Below are 20,557 nucleotides of genomic sequence, written 5' to 3'. Positions count from 1 at the left end.
ATAGATGTATAAAATATAGATGTATAATATACAGCATATTGCATCACATGGGGTGCAGTATTGCCCATGTACCTGGTACAACCTTGTGCCATATTTGTTACCTCAAATTGCTTTGAAATGTGTTTTGTGAGGGTGCTTTGAGCATTCCCTGGGGAGTGTGAGCACCCTGACAAGGGCCTGCCAGGAAACAACATCCCCTGTGCCTGTGAAGAACAGCTTTGACATGAATGCTTTGTTTCTGTTGCAGGAGAAAGTGGCTGCTCTCAGAGCAGCCTCAGCCACTCAGCTGTGCAGGAGGGCACAGTCAGTGTCCACAGTCCAAAGAAATCAAGCAAGATTACTCCAAAATTCCACAACCGAATGGTTCACCGTGTCTGGAAGGAATGCATCCTCAACAGGGCACAGTCCAAGTCAGTCCTCATGGCTTTACTCATTTATGACAGTTAAAATCATATATCATGGTTTTATTCCTCACAGAATTCTTTTGCCACCACTCAAAGCTGAGGAAATTTGTCCCTGTGCTCAGCTGAGAACTCCTGACCCTTCCTGTTGTGTGTCCTTGAGGCTGCACATCCATAGGATGTGCCTTCAGTTGGGTGCTCTCAGGTTGCAGTTTCTGTCTCCAGTTGTAGTTACTGCAGAACAAATAGTATATATTTGATATTTAGGGCTCTAAGGGTAATATTTGTAAAGCTTTACATTACATGAGCTGGACTAAAATTTCAGTTGGCAAGGATGTGGTAAACTGATGTTGGTCTCAGAGGCCTTTGTTACTGGAGATTTGAAGTAAATCACGGCACAGTGTGCCCTGAAATCTTTACTTTTCCCTTTTTCCCTACAATTTCCTCGTTGGATAAGTCAGAAGAGTTTCCAGGTTCAGTTTAAATTGCTTGCCCCTTGCTTTTTGTGCTCAGACTCCAGACAGAGCTGTCTGATGCAGAGCTGGGACCTTCCTCCCACAGAAATCAAACCACAACTTCTAAGGAACAGTACAGGGATCTACCACCTGTTTCAAAGGTCAAGGAATTTCTTTGAGGGGAACAAAGTGAATTTCTGCATGTGCTGCATTTATAAAGTTTTGTTTTACAAAAGGTGATGATTACTAAAATAATTTTCTCTCCCTCTCAGGAGGAATCAAATTACAACTGCAAATTTGGAAGAGGAAGTTCCTAACAATACTGTTTCATGGGATTTTGTGGATCCAGTCCAAAGAGTCAGTTGTTCTTGTTCCAGGTGAGCTTTGAGGAGAATAAGCATTTGGAAGAACCCTGTTTAGTTCAGAGGGACACTTAGAGAAGGGAGTTATGTTTTAGCTGAGACAAGAGGAAATTCTAGTGTCAAAACTGTGATCATCACTCCTATTTGGGTGATTAATATGCATCTCATACCACTGTCACTTGCAGGAGTCAGTTCAAGTGGAAAAATTATCATCTCAAGTCTAGGATCACTCCAACTGTTCTCATTCCTAATGAACTCATCCTTCAGGCTGTTCAGAGCTTTAACCTCTGGAGTGGTTGAGGCTTGTGAATGAAGAGGGGCACTGGCTGTTTCTGAGCATCCTGATTAAGGGATAGTGCTACTGTCCCTGTTTGGAGGAAGAGGGGAAAACCATCTCTAGTCAATCTGCCATGACCCCGAAAATCATCCAGGAGGATATTAAACCTTTGTAGCATCACCATCCACTGTCAGCTGATCAAAGAGAAACCACAGCTCACTTACACAAACACTTGAGGAGTTTATTCAATTATGTCATCTTTGATGGGTGCTTAAAATTCCAGTGCTCCTCATTGAGGAAAGGCAAACCAGCACCACTGTTCTTAAAACTATCAGAGATGTTACAGGGCTAGAAAAAACCCCACAGTTTCCAGCCAAATAGTCCTGTGAAGCTACTTCTGCTGAAATCCTTCCACTTATGAGATAGGTCATAAAAGCCTCTTTACCAAAAGAAGTTGTTCCTTAAGTTCTTTGTGTGAAAGAGATGAAGGGGTTGTGCCTCATGTGAGGGCAGAGTGTTCAGCCTGGAGGCTCCGTGCTGGATGCCCAGGGAGAGGTTGTTTTTCTGCAGCCCTTTACCCTTGGTTACCTGGTGCTTGTATTTACACACTCAGGAGTGCAGAATAGGTGGATGTTTTGTCAGAATGCCAAGTGTTTCCTATGGAAAACTGAGGTCCAGCTTGGCCTGGAAAGCATGGGGAATCAATAATGGGCAGTGGAAGCCTGATTCTGTCTTCTCATCCCTCCAGTGGTACCTGCATCCTGCTGGAGTTAGTAAACAAGGCAGGTGGCAGATGAAAATATTGTCCTTAAAATGAAGGCAGTACCTGATTTCCAACAGCAGTAAATATTTCCTGGGTAGCTGCAGACACTGGACAGCTGCTGTCACACAGATGCTGTTTGAGTCATTGCCGTGCCCGTCCCCTGTGCTGTGTAAATGTCAAGAGCTGATCTTAAATCTGGAGTCTGCAAGGGCTCTGTGGTGCTCAGCATCAAATTCCACCTTTCTGGACCCGGCTGGGTGTGTGAAGAGCAGAATGTCTGGAATCATCCTCTGCAGTCGGTGAAAATCCGGGGAGTGATGGAGAATTAAGGCAATGAAATGTTCCAGGAACACGCTTAAGGCAAATGTGCAGTTACCAGGGCCTCAGCTCCACGCTGGGGTGATTGCACCACACTCCATCTGCTGTGTCCTGGGAACAGCCAGGACAGCCCCACCCAGCAGGGATGGCTGCAGGGCAGAGGGGCAGCAAGCACAGGGTGTGTTTGGTCCCTTGGACAGGGCTGGGTTTCACCCATCTGATCCTCTTCACTTGTGATCCCGGACTTTATCTCCGTGAGTTAAAACCTTATTATGTGATCTGAAATGGTTTTTGTTGTCCTGTTGTTCGTAGGACAGGGATGGAGTGATTTATTTTGAAATGTTGTTTAATTTTAAACAGGTTTCAGTGTTGAGCACAACACGTCTTTTGATTTCTGCTTAGGTTATAAAACCAAATAAACAACTAAACAAAAAAACCAAAACAAACAAAACCAAACCTCAACAACAGAAAAGAACAATAAAAGTATGGACAGTTACAACAGAATCCCTGTTGTAACATCCTCAGAGAACATCATCAGTATGATGAAAATACTGTTTAGCAGCACCTGGAACACTGAAATTCAGTCCTGTGCTTCCCAGTCTCAAAGATACTGGGTACAAACTGAAAAAAAGCCATATTAAAATACGAAGCCAGTACTAAGATTGTCTTTTTTTTGTTTGTTTGAATATTTTAAAATATTTATTAATGCTTTCTTCATCAGGTAGAAAGCGCTTTATTTTGTGTGTGGGTTTGGTTTGGTTTTGGACTGGAGTTGTGTGGAAGGTATCTTCCCTTACCTGATGTGGAGGAGGAAATGGATTTGAGTCTGTGAACATTCCCAAGCCAATCCTGCTGCTCCAGAGGGAGCCAGGAGCAGGGCTGGAGCTCCACAGCAGTCCCAGTTGGAAAGGCTGACCTGCTTTATGGCAATGAAAGCAACAGCAACTTGGAATTTTTTAGTTAATTACCTTCCAGCTGAGCTGTTTTGTACATGAGCTCTTTCCCTTGAATGCTGTTTTCTGGAGACTCTCCTTTTCCATTTATGGGTCAGAGGAGCTGCAGGAGCTGGTCCCGCCCGTGGGACCATCCCGGGCTCTGTTAGAAGAGCGGGATCAGACGGGAGATTTCTCGGTGCTGTTGCCTGGCTTTGGTTTTCCCCTGAGCTCAGGTGACTGCACAGACCAGGAGTGAGTTGTCTCTGCCTCTCTTTCAGGCACAAGGTGTTGAAGCAGCGCTGTGCCGCCGGCTCCAGCCGTCCCCCCACGATAAACCCGCCCGGATTCGGCGTGGGAGCCGCGGCAGCCTCGGCACTGCCCCCTCCTGCCTCCTCAAAGCACAAAACCACCGAGAGGCAGGAGAAAGCAGAGAAGCTGCAAAAGAGGCCCATGATGCCCTTCCACCACCGGCCCTCTGTGACTGAAGAGCTATGCATGGAGCAGGACACGCCGGGGCAGAAACTGGGATTGGCCGGGATGGAGCCCTCCTTGGACGTCCCGAATCCCAGGAAATACGAGAAACCGCTCTCTCTACCTGCTAGAAATCCAAGCAAGCAAATTAATATGAATCCTATGGATTCACCCCATTCCCCCACTTCCCCTCTGCCCCCCACTCTGAGCCCCCAGCCCCGAGGGCAGGAAGCAGAGAGCCTGGACCCCCCCTCCGTCCCCGTCAACCCAGCGCTGTACGGCAGCGGGCTGGAGCTGCAGCCCCTGCCCAGCCTGGACGACAGGACAGTCCTGGTGGGCCAGAGGTTACCTCTGATGGCAGAGGTCAGCGAGACAGCCTTGTACTGTGGCACAGCCCCCAGCAGCGAGGCTGGGGACGTGTGGAGGACCTACAGTGTCCCCTCGAGCGACGACGGCGAGTTCCGGCCGCCGGAGCTGCCCTGTGACAGGTATGACGGCAAGATGGAAGTGAACCCCGACAGCACTGCACTGAAAAGGTGAGAGGGCAGGGGGGCTGCGAGCTCTGGTTGTGACCAAACTGTTTTACTGACACTCAGATGAGTCGAGGGCTCCACTGCACCCCCACAGATGCTGAGGTGAACACTGGCACTTCCATGGGCAGCTCCTGTGGCAGGATGACTTTCTTTTCCATGTCTGGCTTTCTACTGGATGTTATAAGAACTGACAAAATTTTGTTGTGGCCTACACTAGAGAATTTGAGCAAATGTTAAGAGTTCTCTTAAGCTTGTGTCTTTTTATTATTTAACAAAACAAAATATACATTGAGATGTGCAACCTTCGGCTGCAGAAGGGCTTGGTTTGGAGTGAAATTCTGATTCTTCAGTGGGGTTTGTCCAGTTGTGTGGGGTTAAAACTGCACTGTGCCACACCTTCTGTGAGTAGTAACTGTTCCTTCAGTATGGAATAATTCTGCCTTTTGTGACCCCACTTTGAATTTGGTGGGAGCTTTGCTGGGTAACTTCAGTCTCTGGAGGATGGAAACTCAAAGCCCCAATAGCCCCTGTGGGGCAAAGAGCAAATCTCCTGTAAATACACTTCAATTAATTACAGTTAACACACATTGACTGCCTCAGTGAAGACCATGAACAACTACATTTTAAGGAATTTTTAGCTGTCTCCTTCTATTTTTATTTTTATATAAGTAGATTTTCTTTTATGCAAAGGAAGTTATTCGTTTACGACTTTATTGGGAGAATTTAAATTTATTTTATGCCAACTTAAAAATTACTCCTGCATTCTGACAGTGCATTTAAAAAATGCACCAGAGAGAGTAGTTAGTGAATATGTGTAAGCAAAAATTAACTGAGGAAGAATTTTTGAGTTATAAGAACACTGGTTTTGGTAGTTACAGTGGAGTTTGCTCGGCCTTCCCAAGCTGTATTTCTAAGTGTTTTCATTTATATAGTGACAACATTAATTCTTCTTTCACTGTCCTAAAGTAGGTCTCAGTACAGTAAAATATTTAATACTAAATGTAGCCAAGTACATCCTTTATTTGAGGGGAAAACCCATCTTTCTGCTGGATCAAGGGGGAAGGAGTGAGCTGTGGGACGGCTGCAGACCTTGGGAGCTGGTTTTTGCTGGCTGTGAAAGGTGTGTTGCTTTTGTTTCACGGGGCCTTTGCTGGTTTGTTTTCCCTCCCAGGCTCTTGGCACAGCCCAACAAACGGTTCAAAATCCTGGAAGAGCAGAAGCCGGCACAGCCCCTGAGCTACCTGGAGCCTCTGCCTCTGCTGCAGCAGCCTGGGGAGGGCTGGGGGGACACCAGTGACCCCTACACCTTTGAGGATGGGGACATCAAGTACAGCTTCACCGTCAACAAAAAGTGCAAACTTGGGGCCGAGAAAGATCCTTCGAAGAAGACCAAGGTAGTGTGTGAATGCAGAGTCCTGGTCACTGCTGTCCTCACTGGGGCTGTGGTGTGGCACAGCATTCACTCCACAGCTCTCTGGGAGACACAGACCTGTTCCACGGGTCAAAATCAGAGAGGTGGTGTGGTTTTGTGTTTCTTTCCTGCACCAGCTCTGGGAAAAATGAATTTAATTGTGGTATTTTTGAACTGGTGTTTGCTGCATATATACATATTTTTACTTATATATTTTTTAATATATATATAAAACTACAAATTTATATCTATATTTATATAGATATTCAGCTGGCCAAGCTGAATACATATAGATAGATACATACATACATATATATTCAGCTTGGCCAGCTGAATATCTATATGATATGAATGCAATATATATCTATATGATAGATAGATAGACAGATGGATGGATGGATAGATAAACAGATATTCAGCTTGGCCAGCAGCAAGTTCCAGATTTAAGCTAAGAATTAAAAGATTTTGAGCCTTATATTCACTTGCAGAGATGAAAGAATTTGGTGTTTTGGTTTTTTCCCTTGTTTGCCTCAGCCTGACAGATACCTCAGTGCAAAGCTCTGGTCTCTCCAGCCCAAATTTTTTCCTGCTCTTGGGCAAAAGGAGAGTATCCTTCTGCTGAGAGGCTGTGGGAGAGAGACAGCACTAGTTTGGCTGTTCCCTTGGAGCTGTTTTTCCACATGGGAAAGAAACAATTTGATTCCCATTCTTCGTGAAGATAACTCCTTATGTGTCTTATTCCCTCTGGAGCTGTTTCAGTGTCTGGCTGCTCACTCCCTTGGTCTTGTGCAGGCCCTCACCACACTTCACGTTCTGAAAGGTGTCTTTTCTAGAGAATTTGAGGTGGTTAATTCCCTGTACTGGCTGTCAGAGCTAATGCCATGTACGTGGAATCCTTTGTAAGTCATACACAGTGTTATTCCATGTTTTTCCTGTGTACGTAAACAGCAGACAGCTGTGTTCTTCTCCCTTCTTAAATTTTTTTTTGCTCCTCAAAACATTTAATTTACAGCTCTGAGTTTGGCTTGACATAGGAAAGCAGTTGTTCTTACATATGATAATATCCATTAAAAACTCTTGGCTTTTCTTTTTTTTTGTACAGCCAGAAGATGGAATTGGTGCCAAGGAAATCCCCCCAACGGGACATTCCACACCAGTTCCTGATGGAAAAGATGCCATGTCCATTTTCAGTTCTGCCCCTAAGGCTGGTGAGTAACAGCTCTTGGATTGGCTCTGCAAAGCAAAAACAGTCAGTCAGTGCTCTGCAGTAACATCTGGAAGGAAAAATCACACCCTGAACTTCTGACTGTAACATGAGAGCTGTAGGCAGCTCCTGAGATGGAAGAGATTTTGCTTGTCTGTTTTATAAGAACACAATTATATATGATTTTAGAATATTAAGTGAGCAGCAGCTCCCTTTGTCCTTCAGGCGTTGCTTTACTCTTCCCTGCAAGGCTGTTCCTGGGTTCCAGAGGGGCCCCAGTGCTTCTTGCTTGTCCCCTGAGGGAGTACAACTGGGAGAAGGTGGTGTTGTGTCCCTGTGCTCCCATTTTCCCTGTGTTTCCCCCTCTCCCTGTGGCAGACACCCGGCAGGACGGCGCTGCCGGCCGAGGGGGCTCCGGGAGCCTCACCCAGGTGACGGATCTGGCTCCATCCCTGCACGACCTGGACAACATCTTTGACAATTCAGATGAAGATGAGCTTGGGGTAAGTCCCTGCAGGACTGAGTGTTCTGTAGGACAGCAAAAAGCAGGAGGAGGAGGAGGATGGAATTCTGGTGGGGAGCGATTATCCCTAATAGATAAGGGAGAGAGTTTCCAGGTAGGCAGGCTTGGATTTTAGCTGGGAAGAATTGCTGGCAAAGAGAGGATTCATTTCAGGAGATCCCTCAAAGAGAGAAATCATCAGGGTGTGTAATTCAGGAATTTCAGGAGCTCACTCAGGGAACACCAAAGCTCGTGTTGTCTGACAGTTGTCTGTCAGTATTTTGTGTGTGAGAAATGTGGAAAAGATCCACGTTTCGTCCACTGGTGATTTGTTGTTTTACCTCCTCTGAGAACCTGCCCAAAGACAAATTCAGCCTCACAGGATTTCAGTAACTCTCTAAAGCCACTTTTCTTTCTATTCCTGGACAACAATAGTTGCTGTGTGTTAGGAAATACAAAAGGCAAAGTGGATTTATATCCATTATGAAGGGAAAACTGCCAGGAAAGGCAAAGATTTGAATAGTTGCTATCTTCATAATAAACTAATATACCCATAATGATACAGAAGGGGATCCTAAACTGACTGCTGGTGGATAATATGTTTAAAAGTCTAATGTCTGGTTGCTGGCAGGACTTTGGAAGTGCAGCAGTTTACTTTCTGTGGTTCCACACAAGCTCCACTTCAGATGTCATAGTTAATTTGCAAATCTCCTGGAGGACTGTCCTGTGAAAATAAAAAAATCACCCTCTTCTGTGAGGTTGGCCCTAATGCTCTTCCTGTCTTGGAACTTGCATGTGTTGGGCTTAGTCTGTGCCATATTCCCATTATTGTCTTGGAGTGATCCAGCCATGGAAAGGTGTGGAGTAGTCACGAGCATTTCAAGCTCAGGGTTTGTGATAACATTTTCAATACAGTTTGTGTGTGTATAGAAATATGTGCCTGTATATATGTATCAAAATATGGGGAATGTACAGACAGGCAAATATTTCAGAGACTTTGGTGTTGAAAGAGGGGAAAAAGAAATCCAGGCTCCTTGGGGGGAGTGGGCGGGGCAGTAGAAAAGTTTTCTTTCCTGGGAAATCGCACTGGGAGAGGCTTCAGAATTTCTAATACTTTCTGATTTTGGTAGTTAGCATTTCTCTGGAGGTGAAAAGGAAATGTATTTGTGTGAGAGGAGGAAGGTGAGACTTTTTGGTGTAACACTAATGAACCAAATTACAAATTAATTAGTGGCGAGGAGGAAGAAGGTTCGATTTTTTGAGGCTGCTATAGAAGTAAAAAAGAAGCACCTGTTTTCTGTGCTGTGCAGTGGTGTTTGGGGAGGTTTCAGGATGTCTGACACTCTGTGATTTCGGTGGTTTGGATGTTTGATGGTGTGCTTTCCCTGCTCCCAGGCCGTGTCCCCAGCCCTTCGCTCCTCCAAGCTGCCGCCGGCGGGGTCCGAGGAGCGGCCGGTGGGCAAGGACGGCAGGACGGCGGTTCCGTACCCCCCCAGTGAGTACCAGCCCCTCCCCGAGCTCTGTGTGCCCTCCCCGAGCTCTGTGTGCCCTCCACAGCCCCTCACACCCCTGGCATGGCCCTTCGGGTGTGCTTCCTGCTGTAATTAGCGGTGTTGGAAACGAAGCGGGTGTTAATGAGCACAGGGTGACACAGACATGGATTCTCAATGTCCCTGCTGAGATCTGAGGTCTTTTCCATTGTCTGGGACTGGAAGGATGGCAGGGGTTTGTCACAAGTCTCCATTTGGAAGCCAGCCCCTCTGTTCTCAGCTCAGTGTTTAATTTTGGGCACTTACACCATTTCCATATCCCTCTTTATGTATAAATCCTTCTCCTAGTTCAAGGAGCGTTTGGACAACGCTCTGAGGGACAGGATGGGATTGTTGGGGTGTCCTGGGTAGAGCCAGGAGCTGGACTGGATGATCCCTGTGGGTCCCTTCCAACTCAGCATATTCTGTGATTAACAAAATCAAAGAATATAAACCTGTGACTTACCAAGTGGCCATTATGGTGCAACCTGTCTCTGGAAGAAAATTGCACTGAGCATTTGACAAATTAAAACTAAAATCGCCCTCAGGGTTTCATCTGGAAGTGCAGGATGAAAATCACAGGACGAGGTTCTGGCTGGAGGCAGGTTGGAGACCTTTGCAGAGAGCTGTGGGAGGGATGCAGGCACAGCACATGGACAGGGCAGGCTGTGGCAGTGCAGGGAGCTTAGACATGACATTTGGTATGCTGAGATTGTATGAAATGCAGATTTTGTAAGCACTGTGCCAACAACGACTGGGAATGAGAACTGTTACTCTGAGGGTGGAGTCAGCTGGGGTCGGGCTCTTCTCCCAGGTGAGGAGTGACTGGAAGAGGGGACACAGCCTCAGGCTGTGCCAGGGGAGGTTTAGGTTGGATATTAGGGAAAATTTCCTCACTGAAAGGGCTGCCCAGCCCTGGCACAGCTGCCCAGGACAGGGGTGGAGTCCCCATCCCTGGGGGGATTTAAAATCCATGTGAACGTGGCACTCGGGGACACGGGTCAGTGGTGGCCTTGGCAGTGCTGGGGAACAGTTGGATGATCTTAGAGGTCTTTTCCAACCAAAACAGTTCTATGATTGTATTAATTTAGGTTGGACTTCTCTTGAGATGAAAGAGAAATGTGTCTGTGTGAGAGGAGGAAGGTGAGAATTTTCGGTGTAACACTAACGAATCGAATTACAAATTACAAATTACTTAGTGGTGAGGAGGAAGAAGGTTTGATTTTTGTGGCTGCTACAAGCAGAAATCCAATCTCTCTGCAAATCATTCTTTAATGCCTTCTCATTAACTTCAGCTGGTAATGAGAACAAATTGAGGTGAAGAAAAAAATCAGTCTGAGGGAGATGAGTCAGAGTTTTATGGACCCATAAAAGCTGTGCTGATTTACTCAAATGTAGAAGTCTGAAGTATACAGAGATTGGATTTTGACAGGTTTAGTTGATCCATAGCTTTTTAAAATATGCAAAGCTTTTTCAAGCATGACACACATGAAAATGAGCGATGAGAGCTGCCTGTTGCTGTAGGGTTGGGGGACTTTTTGTAATTAAACTTTTTTATGAATCTGCACTGCAGAGTTGTGCTAAGTGGATTGAGCTGGAGGTGAGAAAATGATGCAGTGAGGAGCTGTGTGAGGGAAGTCAGAATTACACTGCACTGGTGGTTTGTAGCTGTGGCCTTGACACCAGCAGTGGAGGCACAACAGTGTCTGTGGGGAGCTGAAAGGCCTTGTCCAGCATCATAAATTCCTGCTGACCACCTTTCATTTCACCCTTCCTTCCTGTCCCTCTGCAGTGCCTAAAACATACCTGTTAAAAACCAGAGGTAGGCAATCCAGCTGCCATCCTGAAGATTATATTCCCTACTGGCAGTGGGTGGAAAAGAGCTTTTTCCATTCTACTGAACCCGTTTTCAGCGTTTTATCCTGGATCAGGACAAGAATAAGGCCTTGGGAATTCAAAGACTGAGAAAGTGGGGAAATAAAAGAAAAAGGGCTGAATGGGAATAATTCACAGCCCATTATTTACTCTGCTGCTCCAGGCTGTGAAGGACTTTGGGTTCAGCTTTGACAGTTGAGACCAAAAGAAGTCCGTTTTGAGGGGACCTCACCTGTTTGAGTTGTTGCTCTCAAACAGCCTGACTGTGTCACCCCTGGGCACAAAAGCATCAAATGCAGGTTTGGCTCTGTTAGGGCAGAGTGGAGACACATCCTGGGGCTGCAGCACCCTACAGAATGTGCTGTTACTGCAGGAATTCCTACACATGTTCATACACATTATAAATAATTCTAATCCTATCACTTATTTCTGCCCTTTTCAGTTAGTTTTTGGGTACAGTTTGGGTTTCCACAACACAGTGTTTACCAGTCAGAAATCCCTCTATGGATTTAGGAATTTTCCATAATCTTTAGGCTGCAAATGTCGTTGAATACAAGAATATCCTGTCAGCTTGGGTGTGGAAGTGGGATTGGGATTTAGTCTGTCAGAAGGTGTTTCAGAAGGGATACCTGTGGGAATTCACCCTTCCCTGATCTCAGTGGTTCACCAGAGGGATGGTTCTGTCCAGAGAGGATCTGCCCTAATTCCAGTCAGGAGAATGCAACATTTACTCTGAATTTCACACAGAATAAATGTGGAAGGAAACAGAATGGAGCTGGGGAGAACATAAAAGTCTTTGCTGTGATTTGTCTTCGATTACATTACACTGTACTGAGCATTTCTGCTGGGGTTGGTTGTTTTGCTTAAAGAGAAAAATGGGCAGTGGATGATTCCATTGCTCTCATTTTCTGAGAAGTAATTGAGGGATTTTCCTGACTTAGTGTCCTGTGGTACAAAATGATAATTTTGTGGTTTCCTCTGACACTTGGCACTTTGGAGTCTGGTTCTTCAGCAAAACTGCCCGTGTTTGTGCAGCAACAGGGGTTGTGTTGCCATGGACCAAATGAGGCTGCAGCGAGTGTAGGAGAGGAGAAATGCAGCTCAGTGCACCCTAATCCCAAAGGCCTCCTGATTTAGGGCTGCTGTCAGCCTTGGAAGAGGGAAGAAGCCACTCTGTGACTCCTTAGAAACAGCTGCTGGGTGAACTTTGCATTAATGTCAGTTCAGCTCTTCTGTTCTGAAGTATTAATTTATTGCTGCCAAACTGTACATGAAATCTGTGTGTCTACCAGTTCATTCTTTCTGCTGCACAACAAACTGGCAAAATATCCCCAGGAATTGCTGGAATTTTTCCCTAGGAGTTGACCTTTTATCTAGGTTTATGCTGCTCTCAGAACTCCATATGTCTGTAGAACCTTTGCTGGGTTTTAACTGATGGAATAAGAGCTATCATTGGGTTGGTCTATTTTGTTTCATTGCATTTCCTTGGGAAGTGGTAATTTAATAACTAACAGTGTGTTATTCCATCGTCTTTAGCTGTGGCAGATCTCCAAAGGATGTTCCCAACACCACCTTCTTTAGAACAGCACCCTGCCTTCTCCCCAGTGATGAGTTACAAAGACGGAATAAGCTCAGAGACTGTGACCACCCTGGGCATGATGGAGAGTCCTATGGTCAGCATGGTCCCAACACAGCTTGCTGAGTTCAAAATGGAGGTGGAAGATGGGTTAGGTAGCCCCAAACCTGAAGAAATCAAGGTAACACACCAAAACTGTGGTATTTTTATAAGCTCATCTCTGTATGCTTTGATTTCTAGAAACAAGTCACATGCAGTGTGTGTAGCCCACTAAAAATGTGAACTGGACCCATATAAAGTCTGTAATAGGGGGAAAAAAAATTCTTCTCTAGTAAAAGAGCTTTTTAATCATGTCCCTGATTTTAACTATGGGCATTTTTCTTGTGGTGATTTTATGTCTGTGATGTTTTGGGGCGTGCTCAGGAAGCAAACAGTATTGTCTGTGAAATGAGCCCAACAGAAAGAATGTACATGTATGAAAAAAACCACCCCCCCTGTGCCTCAGTGGCTGTTAAAGGATGTGTCTCCTCAGCTAATTTCTCTGTAGCACCTTTGCCCTCTCACCTTCCCTGCTGGGGACCCAGCTGGGGTAAAGTGGTGCCCTTTTCCCTCTGAAATGTTCCTTTCTTGGTCAGGAATGAAACTCTCTGAGAAAGCCCAGGGGTTGAACTTGCTGTGTTTCCTCTTCAGCTGATGTTACTTCCCAAGTTTTAAGGCCAGGTGGGACCATTCTTACCTGGCTTTCTGTGTGACACAGGTCAGGTGATGTCACACAGTTCCTCCTCTCTGAGGAAAGGGCTGTTTGGGAACGGGGGCTCCGCTGGTTCTCCCCTCCCAGATGTGCCCATTGCTCCACAGCATCCCATGAAGGGCCTCAGCATCAGCACTGGGTGTGCATGGATTGTGTGTCATTGTTCCCTCAGAGGGGAGGAGGAGGATAAAACCATTCAGCCTGTGTGTGTCCTGCATTCCTGAACTCCAGGGGCAGTTTTTGTCACTGGGGTCAGAAGGTGTCGTGGCCATATTTCCATGCACGGAGCCTGAGGGGCTTTTCATCCAAAAATGCACATTTTGTGTAGAGATGCACATCCCCTCGTTCCTTTGGACACAGGGAATAAAAGGGAGATGCCCACTGTAAAACTCTGACTTCCTGGTGTCCCCAAGCCTTGATTTTATAGCCTAATTCTTCTCCTTCAGGCCCACCCTGTCCCTCATCTGCCACAGCCCATTCCTTCTCTGGAATGGGCTCTCCCCAGAACACCTCCTCCCCTGTCTTTTGTGCTCCTGGGAATGCTGGAATTAACTGAAGGCTGAGTTCTAAGGGTTCTCCATTGCTGGGACAGGGGTGCACTTGCAGTTCCGTGGGCAAGAATTGGGTGTGTGTTGATGTGAGAACCCTGGTAGGTCCCTATATTTAGGATAAATGATGTAGTCAGCTGGGAATTGGTACATCTTCCTGCCTGGCAGGGATAGAATCCCTCAGACTGCAAGGGAAGCGCTGGCAAACCACAGGGGGACTTCTTCCCTAAGAGCTGTTGGGTTTTGGAGGCACGTGGAGCAAAGGCACCTCCTCCTGGCTGTGCTGCAGGACAGCTGGGCTGTCACCATGTCCGTGCCTCTGCCTGTTTCTGTACCTTTAGAGAAGTTTGAAATAAGATTTTTGTAAGGTTTGTGAGGCTTTGCCACAGACCTTGCTGGTTTTTCTCCTCTGCTCATGCAGTGAACTATTTGCTTGAGAACAGGATAACTTGGGCCTGCAGAGGAAACCTGTATTGGAATTCGTTGGGCTGGAAGGTTTTGAGTGGGAGCAGATTGTAGGGCATCATTGATACTGATGAAGATATTTTAATCTCCCTCACAACCATTGTAGGACTATTAAAATACACCTTTTAATTCTGCCTGAGAACATTTCCCAGTGCACAGCTGACTTGCTTTTGAGTGTGTCACCCCTGCTCATACCCACCAGTGGGGGAAACAGGCACTGAACCCATTGCTGGTCATGTTGAGAACATGGCAGTAGATTCCTTGTGCTGAATATTCAGCAGCTGGAGATAAAATCCAAACATTCCTCATCTCTCAGTGCTTGACAAGGTGCAAGGGAAAAATGCAAAGAAATAAGGAGATGTTAAATGCTGTTAACTGTTTGAGTATTAATTTCTACCTTGCAGTAGTGCCTCAAAAGGACTAGTTCTGTTCTGAAAGAGGCTTGGAATAGCTCTGGAAACGCTGGCTGAAGTTCTTGTCATTGCTCTCTGCAAGCAAAAGTGGCAGTCAGTGAAAGCCCAGCTTGACTGAACTTCATTTATAGTTAATCTTATACTTGCTAGATTGCTTAGATATTTGTATTTAATACCCTATTTAGATTTAATAATTGGCATGTGCAAAGTGTCCAGTGTTCTTACTAAAATTCTATGAATCCCCATTGTGGGGTTATTCAGAGGCTGCCTCAAGGCACCTCAGGTTTCTTCACACTGTGACTCATTGTCAGGACAGAAGTCATGCAAAGATCAATCTTTCAAGTGCCTAAATTAGGTGCTTAAAGTCAGGTAGTGTGAAAATTTCACAGTGTTTCAGACAGAGCTTGTCTTAAATGAGCCTGCTGGAGTCGTGAACCTCCTGCCATGAGGTTGTGCAGCATCCCGGGATAACAGGGAGCCTCAGCTGAGCTTCCTTGAAGGAGCTGCTCTTGAATGTTTTGTGGAATGAATAAATATCCTTAATTTGAGGGGGGGGGAAAAGCAATTGTAGAGGGTTGAAACAGTACAAGGGTTTCAGTTTAAACATCTGAAGACCAACCTGACCGTGTGGTTGTAACCGATGTCGCTTTGGCGTTTCAGGACTTTTCGTACGTGCACAAAGTTCCATCATTTCAACCTTTCGTGGGCTCCTCCCTGTTTGCTCCACTGAAGATCCTGCCCAGCCAGTGCCTCCTACCCCTGAAGATCCCAGACACCTGCATCTTCAGGCCTTCGTGGGCTGTTCCTCCCAAAATCGAGCAGCTCCCTCTGCCGCCCGCAGCCACTTTCATCAGAGACGGCTACAAGTGAGTGCAGCCCCTGCCTAAAAATGACTCCTGGACTGCAATGGCTGTCTGTGTTAACAGAGCTTTCACCTGCAAAAGCAACTGAAACCTTTTAGATTTGTTGTTGTCTGAGATCAGCACAGTTCTGGTCTCAGGAAGGTGTGATTTAAACCCAGCCTTTGGCAGTCAGGGGTGTTGCAGTGTCCACTGCTCCCTTAGTGCTTCTAAAGAACAGGGACATGCAGGGCCTGAATTAACTGCAGTCTCTGGTACAGGAAAAGACTGTGATTTAGCATAAACCAGAAGTGTTAGGGAACAAAATGACTGCACTGAGCCTTCCATGTCTGTCCCTTCCCATCTCCAGCCCAGTCAGGCTGCCCTCTGGTCGGTACTTGTGTCTCAGTTTGAGCTCCAGGCAGATGATCTCTGCCCCTGGTGAGTCCAGTTTGCCTCCTGAGGGCTCTGAAGATGCTGAGAAGGGCTGTGAGAGCTCCTCTGTGCTCTTGGTGAGCTCCTGTGTGTTCCCTGAGTGGGTGACCTGGGACAGGTCTGTGTCCTGTCCTGTGCTGTCCTGCCCTCTTTGATACCAAAAGAAGAGATGCCAAGTACAAGAGTGGTGTGACCTGTAAGGAAACACTGACATTAATTTTCAAGGCTTGTATTCCTCACTCAGTTCTCAGAAATGAGCAGTGTTTATGGAGGAAATTCATTGCTGGAGGTTTTGAAAGCTAAGCAAGAATTTGCACCATTAAATTAATAAAACCCCTTAAAAGGCAGAATAATAGTACAAAGGTCTCCTGCTGCACTGCTTCATTTCTGGAGGAAGTAGTCTGTATCTTTAAATCAGTCTGTAAATCCTTTAAATCAGTCCTTTTCCAGCCCCAAAGGATCCTTCAGTGCTCTCAAAAGAATTGCAAAGAAGAAATTGTAAACCCTTGATACAGTGCCTGGGGAGCAATTTAATTCTCAGGTTTGTTCATAATAGTAACTGATGCACCGGGCCTGAGCTGGTTATTAATTTCAGGTATTTGTTGGGGAAAAAACCCCTTTCATTTTCAATCTAATCCAATTAGAGTGAGGATTATTACTGCAGGCTTCCCACAGAGTGGTGATTGCCAATCAAGGTTTCTAGGTCACCTTTTCTTATTAGTCTGAGGCATTCTGTGCTTCAGCTCCACAGCTCCTTCAACCCTGGTTCGTTATTTTTCCCTTTCCTGCTTTGAGTTGGACTCACATCAGCTCAAGGTAATAAAATGATTGTAAGGAATAAGGTCCTCACTGTTTTCCTTTTCAAGTCATTAATGATATGTGAGCATTCAAATGATGGTCCTCTTCAGTAATACACTGTGAGAGCAGATAAACATGGAGAAATCCTGTTTCCCCTTCTTCATCCGGGGACTCACTGAGTCCTCACACCCTTTCCTTGCCCTAACATGGAATGAACACATGGCAAGAGGAGTGAGCAGCTTAGTGGTGACCTGGAAAGGGAAGAGTCAGGATGTCTTTGTTTGGCCCCATATCACCTGTGTCTTGATAGGAGTCATTGCAGTGGAGGAGGGATCCCATGGGAATGTACCAACTGTTCTGTGGTCGCTTGAATTTGGCAGAAAAGAACAAAACAGGGTAATAAAAGCCAGCCAGGAATGGAGATGACCCAGAGATACAACTCTGAGCTTTACAGGACTAAGAGTTTGTAATGGAACGTGTCCCTTTGGGCTGTGGGCTGTGTAATCCCAAAGGAGGGTTTGAATTTATAGCCTGGGACATGCTGGTACCAGCTGTGTGTCACTGGGAGTGGTGTCCTGTATCAGCACCACAGCAGGGCTTGTGGCAGCTGTTTAAAGGGGTGATTTTTAAAACAGAGTAACATTTGGATGCCTCTGAAATACTCTCTTCATTTCCACTCCTCTGTGTATCTCTTCATGGATAATAATGTTTAAAATAACAACTACAGTTCTTTCTCTTTTCCCTAAAAGATTTACAAACAATCTAAATCTTAACTTGATATTTTATCTAGAGATTGTTCTCAAGAGCATTTGAGTTTTAGGCCATGGGAATAATCTTTGAGAGGGTGAAGTGCCTGAGATGATACCTGTTATCATAATAATAGGAAAGAGTGGTGTTCGTGGTGAGAATTACAAGTTGTGTTGAGAGACAGGAGTCAAGGTGGTGGGCAGAGTGTTCTTTACTACTTTTCAACGAGTCCTTTCAGTTTTCACCATCTCCTTGTGTTTAAAAGTGAGCTTTGGCCAAATCAGTCTCCACAACTGACCAGTTTGTGTTTAAAAGTGAGTTTTGACCAAATCAATCTCCACAACCGATGAGCTGGTGATAGGATGTGCCCCTGTTTCCCAGTGTGTGATGGGATGTGACCCTGTTTCCCAGTGTGTGATGGGATGTGCCCCTGTTTCCCAGTGTGTGATGGGATGTTCCCGTTTCCCAGTGTGTGATGGGATGTTCCTGTTTCCCAGTGTGTGATGAGATGTGCCTGTTTCCCCGTCTGTGACGGGATGTGACCCTGTTCCCGTGTTCCCTTGCAGCAACGTGCCTAGTGTGGGGAGCCTGGCGGACCAGGACTACCTGCAGATGAGCACCCCCCAGATGAGCACCCCGGTGACCCTCAACAGCGCGGCCCCCGCCAGCAACAGCGGGGCGGGGGTGCTGCCGTCCCCCGCCACCCCCCGCTTCTCCGTGCCCACCCCGCGCACGCCCCGCACGCCCCGCACGCCCCGGGGCGGGGGCACCGCCAGCGGCCAGGGCTCCGTCAAGTACGACAGCACCGACCAGGGCTCCCCCGCGTCCACCCCCTCCACCACGCGGCCGCTGAACTCGGTGGAGCCGGGCACGGTGCAGCCCATCCCCGAGGCCCACAGCCTGTACGTCACCCTCATCCTCTCCGACTCCGTGCTCAACATCTTCAAGGACAGGAACTTCGACAGCTGCTGCGTCTGCGCCTGCAACATGAACATCAAGGGCGCCGACGTGGGGCTCTACATCCCGGACTCGTCCAACGAGGACCAGTACCGCTGCACCTGCGGCTTCAGCGCCATCATCAACCGCAAGCTGGGCTACAACTCCGGGCTCTTCATCGAGGACGAGCTCGACATCTTCGGCAAGACCTCGGACATCGGCCAGGCCGCGGAGCGGAGGCTGATGGTCTGTCAGAGCGGCCTGATGTCGCAGATGGGAGAGGGAGCCAGGAGGAGCCAGGAGCCCCCCATGAGCCTCCTGCTGCTCCTGCAGAACCAGCACACGCAGCCCTTCACGTCGCTGAGCTGCCTGGATTACATGTCCTCCAACAACCGGCAGGCGCTGCCCTGCACGAGCTGGAGCTACGACCGGCTGCAGGCCGACAGCAACGACTCCTGGGTGGAGTGTTTCAACGCCCTGGAGCAGGGCCGGCAGTACGTGGACAACCCCACGGGGGGCAAGGTGGACGAGGCCCTCGTACGAAGTGCCACCGTCCATTCCTGGCCTCACAGCAACGGTAGGGGCACAACCCACCCTCTGGCCCTGGAATTCGTTTGGATCTCGGCAGTCGTGACCCGCTTAACCTTTATGTGGGAAGTGACAGGCCTGAGAAAAAGCTAGAAATAAAGGAGAGTTCTGCAAGCTTTATAAATGAGATCTGAGGTACCAATAATCTGGTTACATCTCAAGTACCAATAGTCCCGTTGTCCTCAGACTTTGTGGCCTAAATTGTGACAGAGTCTGTGTGGAAATTCACAAATGTGAAGCAGAGAGGCAAAACAAATCCAGGTATTTGGGGGAAGGCAGGATTATGGCCCCTCATTTTTTGGAGAAGGGTAAAAAAGCAGTCAGCAGAAGAGAACCGCTCTGTACACGAGAGTTAGGGGAAAAAAGTGTCGAGGGAAAAATAATTATTTCATAATTAAATATTGCCTGTTTAAAGATGCTCTGACATCTTGTGAGCTGAGCCTGGCAACTGTAGCACTGACAGGTGTGTAAAGGCTGTGGTGACAGCTTCTTTGCAGCATTGTTTTCAGAAAGCCCCACGTTAAATGCCCTTAGGTTATTAGAGCTGCCCAAATTCCATGGGCAGCGTGCAGAGCAGTAGGAAGGCACAATGCACAGAAAATGCTGTCCCCTCTGAAGGATTGTTGGTGTCCCTCCCTGAAGTGATGGTGCTCCTTGTCCTTGCAGTGCTGGACATCAGCATGCTCTCCTCCCAGGACGTGGTGCGCATGCTGCTCTCGCTCCAGCCCTTCCTCCAGGATGCCATCCAGAAGAAGAGAACGGGAAGGACCTGGGAGAACATCCAGCACGTGCAGGGACCACTCACCTGGCAGCAATTCCATAAGATGGCAGGACGGGGAACCTACGGTAGGTACACTGTGGGCCATGCCAAGTTGGAATGAAAGCAGTTTCCTGGAAGTGGGTTCTTTTTTCTGGAAATGTGTGAGGAGGGGGCTCTTCATACAGCTTGGGATCATGGGGGGCTCTTCACATGGCTTTGTAGGGTTCTGAAAGGCATTTGAAGCACATCTGGAACAGTGTGGTGGAGGCTTTACCCTTCCAGACTGAGGGACATTTACAGAGGGCACAAGGGGTGGGTGAGGCTCAGCCCCCATCTGAGTGTGGGGTTGGGCTCAGACTGAAGCAACTGGTGCAGGCACAACGTGAGCAGAGGGGGCTGCTAAAATCAGCCACAGCCCGATGGGGAGAGGGGCTGTGTGAGCTGTGCAAGTCCACAAAACTCGGGGGTGCTTTCTCCACACAGGGGTTTCCTTGTTCTAAGGCTTCCCATAGCCTTAATAAGAAGTTTTGTTTTAATGATCTGTCTGTGACACCTCTGGGAAATCCAAATTACAAACCAGATTTTGCCATGTGCACCTTTGCAGAATAATGACTGATATTTAAATCTGTATTTCTTATTTCAGGCTCAACCAATGCAGTCTTGGT

The 20,557-nt window shown here is 47.1% G+C and overlaps 1 protein-coding gene across 1 annotated transcript in view; it reads left to right on the top strand.

The window, feature by feature from the left end:
- Positions 1-20,557, top strand: part of MED13L (mediator complex subunit 13 like) — a 174,489-nt gene that overhangs the window by 131,976 nt on the left and 21,956 nt on the right. Inside the window, exons 9-19 of the mRNA XM_017831317.1 lie at positions 248-410; positions 1,129-1,233; positions 3,790-4,518; positions 5,687-5,909; positions 7,029-7,134; positions 7,509-7,633; positions 9,028-9,127; positions 12,573-12,793; positions 15,450-15,655; positions 18,175-19,121; positions 19,799-19,978. Of these exons, the coding sequence (XP_017686806.1) occupies positions 248-410; positions 1,129-1,233; positions 3,790-4,518; positions 5,687-5,909; positions 7,029-7,134; positions 7,509-7,633; positions 9,028-9,127; positions 12,573-12,793; positions 15,450-15,655; positions 18,175-19,121; positions 19,799-19,978 (3,105 nt within the window). The remainder of the gene's footprint in view (positions 1-247; positions 411-1,128; positions 1,234-3,789; positions 4,519-5,686; positions 5,910-7,028; positions 7,135-7,508; positions 7,634-9,027; positions 9,128-12,572; positions 12,794-15,449; positions 15,656-18,174; positions 19,122-19,798; positions 19,979-20,557) is intronic.

The sequence above is a fragment of the Lepidothrix coronata genome, unplaced genomic scaffold, assembly GCF_001604755.1.
Source record: "Lepidothrix coronata isolate B3197 unplaced genomic scaffold, Lepidothrix_coronata-1.0 Scaffold189, whole genome shotgun sequence".
Lineage (NCBI taxonomy): Eukaryota > Metazoa > Chordata > Aves > Passeriformes > Pipridae > Lepidothrix > Lepidothrix coronata.
This window is presented reverse-complemented; position numbering and strand designations above follow the sequence as displayed.